Source organism: Urocitellus parryii, chromosome 7 (assembly GCF_045843805.1).
Source record: "Urocitellus parryii isolate mUroPar1 chromosome 7, mUroPar1.hap1, whole genome shotgun sequence".
NCBI classification, from domain to species: Eukaryota; Metazoa; Chordata; class Mammalia; order Rodentia; family Sciuridae; genus Urocitellus; species Urocitellus parryii.
The window spans coordinates 19,816,383-19,827,898 of NC_135537.1; the positions used below are offsets into that span (position 1 = coordinate 19,816,383).

Genomic DNA, 11,516 nt, shown 5'->3' on the forward strand with positions numbered 1-11,516 from the left:
TGACCTCTGCTGAGTTATATAAGTAAACACCATTTTGCAACTTTCCCAGAAAGTCTGCATCTTAATTATTCCTCAAGCAGCTTTGCTTATACAAAGAAATAACTTATAGACAGTTTTGGCTGGGACTCTCTCTGGGTGGAGGTGTTTCTTGGAAAGACATCAAAATTCAAGTAGTACAAAAATCATTCCTTCCAACTTGAATTTGAGCCATTTGCAACTGTAGTCATGTGTTGAGAGTTTTATTTTACCTCTATTACTGAGTAAATGTTTGAACAATAGGGCCGTATATTCCAAATAAGGAATTGGCGGGGGCAAATGTGGGGATGATCAACCGGCCACCATCCTTGGAGGACTTTTGTAGGGAACTATGTTGAAAACAGTCAGGTCCAAGACACATGCCAGCAGCTCCCCACCTTTCCCACTCTGTCTCAGTTCTGAGGCTTTTCTATGTTTCTTTGTCTGTGTATAAACTTCCTTCCCTCCCAGCTTTAAAGTATTTCTCCTTAAGTTTTGCCTTAATAATATCATACCCTCCTCGGGTGCCTCATCATTAAGCCCAAATGACCTTCTGCAGAGGGAGCTGTGCTTATCTATCACCCGACACTCACTCACTCCCTCTCCAAAGGACAGCAGCTACCAAGGGGGATTCTGACTGGTCTAAGATAGCCAAGGGAACACCATCCTCCATGCCACAAAACTGCAAATGGTGAGGTGAAGACAACCAATGCTGGATGCTGCTCGGCCTTAAGATCCTGCGGCTCTGATTGAAGATGGTCTAAAAAGATCAAAGCTGAAGTTAAGATAAATGTGATAGTAAAATCTCCTATCACATGGTTGATGGCCACGGCTTGACGACAGCAATAGCTTTGTCTCCATCAAGACAAAGCTAATGCACAGAGGAGAATCAAGAATTGAAGAGAAAGAGATCTGGAGACCTGGCTTTCTCTTTCTTTCTCTCTCTTTTTTTTTTTTTTTTGTACCAGGGATTGAACCCAGAGGCACTTAACCACTGAGCCACATCCCCAGTCCTGTTTTATATTTTATTTACAGACAGGGCCTCACTGAGTTGCTGAGTCTGGCTTTGAACTCACGATCCTCCTGCTTCAGCCTCCAGAGCTGCTGGAATTACAGATGTGACTACGGTGCCCAGCTGAGACCTGAAATTCTGACCCAGGCTCACCTGAAATTAATGTTACATAACTAAGAAATGCCCTTCATTGTGTAAACCAACGTATACATTGTCCATTCAAATTATTACTTTCAAATTATTATGCCCATGATGCTTTTTTCCCTATGCCTGCCACCATAGACTGCGACTGGAAGGCAAGGAGTAAGAACCTTAATTCTTGATATTTTGGCTGGTTACTTCCACAGTTGCTTGCACCTTGTTAGGACTCTGAAAGGCCTGGATTCAAAATCAAGGAACCAAAACAAGGTTCCATACCTACCACTTATGTGACATTGGGCAAACTGCTTATGTGGTGATCTCTTCTATTTTAAAAAAAGGACAGAATTATTGTAAGGAGTCAAGGACGTAATGCAAAAGTAAATGCACAGACCAGGACCCGACACTTCCCTATCATCCATAGGCCCCTTCTCTAGATGATTATCATCACCTCTAAGATTGTGTTCCAAATTTCCAGATCAAGTGGTTTACCACAGGCTTGTTAGGTCAGAAGAACATTTCAGAGTCAGGGCAGTCCAGAACCTGACAGCCCACTTCTGGCCCAGTTTCCCACAATGCAGGCTGTTTTTTTTCATCCCACATCCTGTGTTTAAGGGCTGTGTGATTCTTTTCTTTTAAGCTCTGGCCCTGCAAGAGTTTCTATGGAAGTTATCTTCCCTATGATAGAGGCACAGTTGTCTTTTCTAAATGTTCTTTGACCCAAATGTCCAAAAGCATCTTCAGCTCACCCATGCTTAGATTTTTGAATGATCTCATTTCAGTGTTTCTCGGGTTTTCTGCTTATTGCATTATATTGAATAATTATTAATATGAGCTTAATACTTATTGCAAATCCAGATATTAAAATAAATTTGTTATTTGGGGCATGAAACCTAAGATTCGTAGAGTATGTGACATTTGTCTTTTTCATTCAGGCATCCTTGCAACTCCCACCCCTCTAGGGTACACACCCCTTCATGAAGTTAAGTTTGCTCAATAAAGAGAGTTCCTAGGAAAATAGTAGAATCAGAAATCTGTAGTACAAGGACTGTAAGGAGACAGAATCAAATCAAACTACAGAACCATCAGCAAGCAGCCTGGGGGTTAGAAGCAGGCAGACCTCAGCCTTCCCTGGCTCAAGGTACCTGCCTCTGCAGCTGCCCTGGGCTTCCTCAAGCTGCAGGCCCTGGCATTTGTGCCCTTTTGCTACACCACAGCAACAGCTGGTATCTCAAAACTAGGGATGCAAAAGGGTATCTTAGCCCACACTCCCCGGTGTGTTTCAATGCTCCATCTTGGCTTCCCTATCAAATCTTTAAAATGTTTGAAGAGATACAGCAAAGTGCCAGGCGCAATGGCGCACCCCTGCCATCCCAGCTACTAGGGAGGCTGGAAGCAAGAGGACCCACAAGTTTGAGGCCAGCCTGGGTAACTTGGTGAGACTCTGCCTCAAAATGAAAAAAAAAAAAATTAAAAGATGTGGAGATGTAGTTTGGTGGTAAAGCATTCCTAGATTCAATTTCCAGTATAGCAAAAACAAAACAAAGCATAAAAGATACAGAAAAAATGACTCTGTGTGCAGACGTAAGTAAGTCAGTGCTATGAACACTTCAAAGGATGAAACCATTCCAGCCAGCCCTGCTGACAATAGTTCAAGTTGCTCCTGCTGGTATCACCATGGGAACAGCTGCTTGCAAGCATGCTGCCTGATCCACTAAGCCAGCTCCCCCCACTGCATCTCCACTGTGGCCCCCAAGTATCTACTAATCCATAAAAATAGTCCCTGACATAAGCTTCCAAGTTTAGTTAAAGACTCAGATCTGGTGGCTACCACTCTTTGCTAGAAAGGCATGATCATGCCAGACATGGTGGCCATACCTACAATCCTGGTGACTCAGGAGGTTGAAGCAGGAGAATTCCAAGTTTGAGGCCAGTCAGCCTGGGCAACTTACTAAGACTCTGTCTCAAAACAAAAAATTAACAAGGGCTCAGGATGTGCTCAGTGATAGAGCCCCCCTGGGTTCAATCACCAGCAGGAAGGAAGGAGGGAGGGAAGGAAGGAGGGAGGGAGGGAAGGAGGGAGGGAGGGAAGGAGGGAGGGAGGGAAGGTGTGAACATTCCATACACATAGGGACTGACTGCTGCTTCCTTTTTCTTCCTAATCACTGAACTCATGGACACTCACCACTTAAGAGTCACAACCTAATAAAGGGAAATAAGTTCCTGATCCAAATGAGTACTAAAAATAACAGGAGAAGGCAGTGGTCTTCCTTCACCTTGAATTCTCTTATTTAACTTATTTTCAGGATTACTGATTCCAAAACTGACGGAAGCCATAATTTAAACATCAGCATTGGCCTTTTAAAAAACAACCACACACATATCATCCACAAACAAGTAATACTCAGGTCATTTTTTTTTTAAAGGTTATATGTAAAAATAACTGCTGAGGGGTATAATTCCACATTTATTGAACATTTACTAGGTGTCTTTCATTTGCATGCTTTTGCAAGTTACAAAGTAGTTTTATATACTCTCCCTCCACAGAAGAAAGAAGCCTTTGCTGAGTGTCTCCTATCTGCCAGGATTGTGTTCCCTGACCTCAGATCCAATTTGTGAAGCAGAAATGGCATTCTCAGGAAAGGGGTCTGTATGCTGATCCAAAGGCAATTTAATACTCTACACTTAGCTTCCATTCCCCGCCCCTGCCCCCACCAACTTTTGAATCTGTATAGGCAGTAATTTCTTGACTTCTCTGTTATATAAAAGAATAAAATTGCATCACCCCCATGTTTGGGTACCTAGATTTTAGTAGCAGCTGCTGGGGAGGTAGCTTGCCAGCAGTTCCCTTCTGTTACAGTATCCAGTGGAGCTAAGTTTCCAGATTGATGTCATCAATAAGGGCTACCAACCCACTAAGACATACTCAGGGTTCTAAAGAACCTGAAGAGTTTGTTAGGTTTAAAGTTTAAAAAAAAAATCATTTCTCCTCCCAGTAGCTTGGGAGGCTGAGGCAGGAGGATCACAAGTTCAAAGCTAGCCTCAGCAATAGCAAGGCACTAAGCAACTCAATGAGACCCTGTCTCTTCAAAAATAAGAGTTGGGGATGTGGCTCAGTGGTTGAGTGCCCTTGATCAAGTTAAATCCTCGGTACCCCCTCCCCCCAAAAAATTATTCCTCCTTTTCCTATTTGGTGTTTTCTAATTTCCTTATCTTATATTTGATTTATTGCATGTTGGTCTTTGGATCAACTGTCTTTTTGTTTGTTTGTTTTTTTACCTTTTATCTGCACAGTGCCTTGACATTTGCAAAGCAAATCCAGGAGAGCAAGACAATACATTAGTGAACATATTTTTTATAAAAAAGGCAATAGCAAGGAGAGCTTGGAACACAGTCTGTTAGAGCAAAAATTCTGAAAAAACTGTGATTTCCTACGTTGCTAAAACTCATTGCCTAGTAAATTGCTTTTAGGGAACTGGCTTTAGTGACTGGATAAGATTGTTGTAATTAGAATAATTAGTCTAGATAGAAGAGAATAACTGAAATGCTAGAAACATTTTCTCTCATTACTTAAGCATTCCTCTTATATTCTTAATTCTCTTTTCCATCCTGCTCCCATGCTCACCCATGGCAAAACAGTGAACTAACTGCAATTTATCCTCCCATTAAAATGGTGACAAAATTCAGAATAAATGAAGTCCAAATTAAAATTTCAAAACCACATGGCAAAAAAGACCCAGTTTAATATTTAGTAAAGAAAATGAGAATCCTGTCTTGTCAAAACATAAACACTTCTAGGAATAAATTAGATTTTCCCCCAACAGAATGGAAAAACCATTTGTCGACTTTTTTTGTTTGCAAAAGTTGTCACACTACAAATGTGCCAGTCTCATACACATGATTCTGTTTTAAATTTTAGTGTTCTATTTTCTTTAACCCTCTGAGTCACTAGATGAGACAATGTTAAATTGCAGCGTGACATCTTGCTTCAGAGAAGAGACTCTCAACTCTACCACTTTCTGGCTGACTGACCTATAGCCAGTTTTAATGCTCTGTGTTTCCATTTTCTCATCTGTAAAATGTGGGTATTGAGAGTAATCACTATACAGAGTTGCTATGAAGAGTTAAGCCATTAACATTTAGAAGAAACCTAGGCAGGTAATAAGGGCTGTCTAAGTGTTATTGTTTTTTCTCTTGGTGGTACTAGAGATGGAATCCAGGGATGCTCTACCACTGAGCTACATACCCAGCCCCTTTAAACTATTTTATTCAGAGACAGGGTCTGGCTAAGTTGCCCAGATTGACCTTTCACTTGGGATCCTCCTGACTCAGCCTATGGAGTAGCTGGGATCACTGGTATGCACCACCGTTCCTGGCTCAATATTGTTATTGTTTTGATGATCATTCTCACCATTACTACAAAAAGAACAAACTAATATTTTTAGGCTTCTTTGTTTTAAAATGCTCTATTACAAACATCTTTCTCTGTAAGTACCTCCAGGATTAGTCCTGGAAGAAACAGGAGGTAGAATCTGGATGTCCCAATTAGTGTCATAGTTACAAATGGATAACTAAATTTCAAAATAATAGGTTTACATCTAAAACCCATAAAATAACTAATGATTTGAAAAATCATAGCATAAGACACTTAATATGAATTATTTATATGTGGTTGATTATCTTAAAATTAGGAATATTTTGGGGCTGAGGTGGTGGCTCAGTGGTAGAGCTCTTGATAGCATGTGTGAGGAACGGGGTTTGATCCTCAGCACCACATAAAAATAAATAAATAAAATAAAGGTATTGTGTCCATTTATAACTACAAGTCTTTTTTTTAAAAGAAGCTTAAAAAAATTAAGAACATTCAGAGAATATTTTCTTGACTAGTACCTCTTCTCTGTTCTATTGTCAACAAAACACTATGATAATGTATATGTAAAATATCAGTACCACCAGGAGGGGAAATGAAGGGGAAGTTCTAAGGAGTGAAGTCAACCAAATTACATTGTTATATTGTGTACATGTACAAGAATGTAAAAAAAATCCACTATTAAATATAACTATTATACACCGTTAAAAATAAACACACACACATATCCCAGTGGTATTGTAATAATGTTATTTAATTAGTGACAAAAAAAAATCATTGTATTTTGGGGGCAATAAAAATACAGCAACTAAAAAGTTTTAATATTTTTGTCTTCTACCATCCCAATGTTTTATCTAAATGCATTTTTGTGACAGCTTTACTGGAATATAATTTGCATGCCAAACAATTCACCCATTTAATGTACACAATGTAGTGGTTTTAACTATATCCTGAGTTGTGTGTGCAACCATCATACAAATCAGGGTTACATCATTTCATCAGCCCAAAAGGAAACTCCATACTCACTAGCAGTTACCCTCCATTCCCCCTTCTGCTGTCCTGACAATTGCCAATCTACTTTCTGTCTTTTTATTTATTTGCCTATTTTGGACAATTCATAGAAATGGAGTCATACAATATTTGTCCTTTTAATCCGGCTTTTTTTATGGGTGATCTTGCCAAAGTTCATCCATGTTGTAGCATGCATCAGTACTTTGCCTTTTTACTGGTGAATAACATTCCACTAAAGGACTGATCATGTTTTGTTTATTCGTTCATCAGCTGATGAATATTTGAGCTGTTTCTGTTTTCATGAATAACAGCGTGGATATCTGTGGCCAGATGCTTTCACTTCTCTGAGTATATAACAAGGAATGGAATTTTTGGGTTTTTATGTTTCATCTTTGAGGAACTACCAAATTGTTTTCCAAAGTGGCCATCCCATTTTACATCACCACCAATAGTGTGAGAAAATTCTAATTTCTCCACATTCTCACCAACACTTGTTACTATCTGACGTTTTTATTATGACCCAACCTGGGGGTGGGGATCCAAATGCATTCCTAGATGCAAAAACATAGGAAATAATTGGACAAGGAAGCAAAATCTTTTAAGACAAGGGAAAAACATAAAGAGAATTAGGAAAAGGGTCCTGCAGTCGAGATGGAAAGGAAAGCAGCAGATGTTAGATGTGTTATTCTTATGCAATGAACTGCAGAAAAGTGTGAGCATCGTGCAGCCAGCCTCCAACTTCCCATCTGGAGCAGATAATATTCACAACAACACTCTTCTGGGTCTATTGACTTATTTTACAGGGAGCCTTTCCATGTTGTACCCCATCTGATCCACCACCACAAATCTCATGTGGGAGGATAGTATTCCAATCTGCAAGGGTGTAAGGGCTGCAAAGATTCACTGAATTGCCCCAGGAACCAGAGCTACAAAACTAAAGAGAAAGGAAAAGGAAGTGAACAGAACTGAGTTTGGAAGCATAACTTTTTATCTCACATCTCAGTCGATGGCTTCCTCTTTCCTCATGATCCCAACCTTATCACTGATGACCCAGAAACCAATGCAAAGGCAAGAGAAGGCAGAGGTGAACCCAGGGTATGTGTGAAACAATTAAAGGCCAGAGGCCTGGTCATCACAAAGTGGCCACAATCATACAGTTAAGAGAGCAAGCTGGGGACAGAAGAACACATTGTGACAGTAGCAAAAAGATGACCAAGTTTCCACCCTCCAGTAATCAGGAAGCCAGGCATACAGCCACGCTGATCCCTAAGTGTTAATTAAATATCGTATTAAGCTGTATTAATAGAAGTATACTGGATTACATACAACACTCATCCAAACATTTATTAAGAAATTACTATGTGTTAGTCACAGTAATAAAATGACTGAAATAACAAATAGAATGATTAAAATTTTCCAAAGTAAAATTAAATGACTAACATTTACTAAAACTTTTACATGTAGCATCTCACTTCATGCTCCCAAAACTCCTGAGGGAGGACTGTCACCAGACTTCCCTTTCTAAGTTGGATGTGTTGGTGCACATCTGTAATCCCAGCTACTGGGGAGGCTGAGGCAGAAGAATTACAAATTTAAGGCCAGCCTGGGCAAATTATCAAGACCCTATCTCAAAACAAAATAAAAAGGGCTGGGATAGAGCTCAGTGGTAGAGTGTTTACCTAACTTGTTTGAGGTCCTGGTTTCCACCCCCAGTACCAATAAAATAAGAAAATTTAAATCTAAGAATCTTTCATGTGCATTTTTTTATTTCATATATATGTCATATACTTCTATCATATATGTTCATATAGAGTAATGACCAGTGTAATTACACATCACATGCAACCAGAGGAATGAGAAGTTTCATTCCATATATGTATAATGTCAAAATTCACTCTACTGTCATTTATAAAAAATGATTTAAAAGGAATTGAAAAATTTTGAAATCAATTAAAATATTGAAAGTCTTAATTAAAAGAATCTCTTTTCCATAGAGGAGAGACAAGAGAGGTTAAAAGTAAATTGTCCCAAAGTCACAAAAATTAATAAATGGTGGAGACAGAACAAGAACCTGGGCAGCCTGGGTCTGTAACGTATGCTCATAACAGCTGTAGTCCTTCCTGCCAGGTTTTATGTAACTGGAAGTGACATGTGGTGTTACAGGAAGCTCAGGGCCAATTCTCAGGAGCCTCTCATAAAATACTCTTATCTCTGTTGCCATCTTACCGATGAGGAAACAGAGGCTCAGAGAAATGAATGAATTAATTACAATATCTAATGCTGATATGACACTTACATTTCAGGTTCTGTTTTAAGCACTAATGCATCTAGTCTTCATAAGAACTTACAAGGTAAATTTCATTATTATCATCATTCTAAATTAAATAACTTGTCCAAGGTCCTATACTAGTTGAGGGGTAACATGGCCAAGATTCACTGCAGCTCAAAGGCCTCCTCAAAACAAACCTAATGATGACCCTTGGAATGAGTGGTGGAGCAGAAATTCAAACTCAGCTCTAACTCCTGAGTGACAGCCTTCTATCTTTTCACCCACTTGCCCATGGATGACCCTTAAATCTGCTGCAGGGTGGAGAGGAGCCAGGGAAGAGGGAGTACAAATGCTCTGGAGACCCATAAGAAAGGGCATTTAAGCTGCACTCTGAAGGATAAAGAGCTTGCTGGACAAAGGGAGTTACTACACAACCTAGTATTTGTAAAAGAAATAAAAAGCAAGTAACCTTATCTAAGGAAGAACACTAAAAAAGACAATATAGTAATGAAAAACAAAGAAATCAAACTATTAAAAACAAAGTGTTTCAGATTATTTCAGAAGAGCTTTACTTCAAATTTTAGTTAGAAAACATTCTTGAAGGGAAAACAAGTTTTTAGTCCCTTTACTTTTGACTATACATTCAAAAAATTCAACAAGGTATATAAATGTGCAATTTGTCTTTTGTAACACGAATTCTGACGTTCAAAATTTACTTCCTCAAACTAAGCGCTGCAAGCTGGTGTCTACCAAACCTTCAGGAATGTTTGCAAGATTCTCCATCAGGTCCTGAAACAGTCATCTAGAAACCAAAATGAGCTGGGAAATTCAAACCAAGACCTTAAAGGAACGTAGTTCTGGCCGGGCCAGGGGCCCATGTGCAAGTTGAGGCTGAAACACTACAAAGATGGATTATTTTTTCCTGGCAAACTGATTTATGATCACAGAAGGGCAGCTGCAGAACCAGTCTGACCATAACTACAATCCTCAAACACAGAACAGGAAGTGATGGAAACAGCAGGAGAACCCTGAAGACCATCGCTCATTTCTGGGCGTTGTGAGACCTAACAAATTCTAATTCTTGCTGCAGACTTGGGGCGATCAATGGAGTCCATGGCCCAAAACGTGACCTCTGGGAAAGTTGGCACAGCAGAAGGGCACTAGACAAGGTGCCTCCACGCCCCCTGGCGGACTCAAAGGATAATTATGATGTGCCAATTAAAGGATAGATAGGTTCAGGGTTTCTGAAAAATTCTCTGTTTAGCTTCCACAGCAACCCTTAAAAGGAGGCGTGGACTCCGTTTTACAGATGAGGAATAAGGTATGACTTGCCAACAGACACAAAAAAGGAAAACAACAGAAGCAATCACTGAGCTGACTTCAAGGAGTACAGGGGCTGGGGTTAGCTCGGACCCCACAGCGACCCTCGGTTCACCAGGCGGACAAGGTGCAGGCTATCAGCAGGGAGCATTGGCAGCGCCCAAGTACCTCCGAGGAGGGAGCGCGCGGCGGGTGGTAGCGACTCATCCCGGCGCAGGGCTGCAGCAACCAGGCTAGGGCGCAGCGCGCACCACCCGCTCGCCTGTGCCTGCCCGGACAGCCTCGCACGCTGTGCGTGTCCAGCCGCTGCAGCAGCAAGGCGCGGCGCAGCGTGGACTGTCCACGCGTCTGCACCTGTCCCAGAGCCCGGAGAGACTCGCAAGCCACCACACACGGGGCGCGTGCGCGCAGGACTGCAGCGGGCACGGGCTGGCAATGCCATAGCAAGCCCACCCTCTCTGTCTCAGGTCTTACCGTAACTGTTCTCCAGTGACCAGGACTTCAGCCATGCGCTCCAGCTCCCTTTGCTGCGCCCCGCCACTCCCGCTAGTGCTGCTGTCGCTGCCACTGCCGCCAGTGCTGCCGCCCTCCTCCATGGTCCGGGCCACGCCGCTACCACTGCCTGGGCTATCCGCCTCGGATTCTGCTGTTCGAATCAGTCTGCCCTCACCGAGGCTTCTCCCGCCATCTTTGTTCGGGGCAGTCCCAATGCTCTGAAGTGATTGGTTAGGGAGGGAATCCCTGTGAGTTAGCGGAGGCACTAGGCGAGTCCGGCCCCAGAAACTTCAGCTTAGGGGCGTGGCTGGAGTCCCTCGTGGCTGGGGGCGGGGCCGAGGGAGGAAAATATCAACATCTGAGCTGGGCACAGGCTCAGGGCTGTGTGTGCTGGCTGTGGATGAATTCCCGGGACTTTCCTTCCTTTACCCTGCAAAGCTCTTGCTATGAAAGCCTGCGTTTTTATTATATTGCCCATGCCCAAATTGCAGAGAATGAATGAGAACAGTACACCCAATAGTGCACAAGAGAGGATACACATGTCACTGCAGGACATGGAAAAAAAAAAAATTGGGATGAGGGGTGGTACCGAGGAGTGAACTCAGAGGCACTCGACCACTGAGCCTCATCCCCAACCCTACTTTGTATTTTATTTCGAGACAGGATCTCACTGAGTTGCTTAGCGCCTCACTTTTGCTGAGGCTGGCTTTGAACTCGCAATTCTCCTGTCTCAGCCTCCCGGAGTAGCAGGTATTTCAAGCCTTCGCAACCGCGAGGCATGGAAAAATTAAGCATTCCTTTCATCCGGACCACTCTCACCGAAGACAACTTATATAACTTGACGGTGTGATCGATACATAACGCTGGCCTGAAATTAAACAGATCTG

General features: G+C 41.8%; 1 protein-coding gene across 1 annotated transcript in view; it reads right to left on the minus strand.

Moving 5' to 3' along the window:
* The window catches only part of Deptor (DEP domain containing MTOR interacting protein), a 136,243-nt gene extending 125,387 nt beyond the window's left edge, over positions 1-10,856 (minus strand). The window contains exon 1 of the mRNA XM_026393861.2: positions 10,609-10,856. Within this exon, the coding sequence (XP_026249646.1) occupies positions 10,609-10,730 (122 nt within the window). The 5' untranslated portion in view covers positions 10,731-10,856. The remainder of the gene's footprint in view (positions 1-10,608) is intronic.
* Between the last annotated feature and the right edge of the window lie 660 nt (positions 10,857-11,516).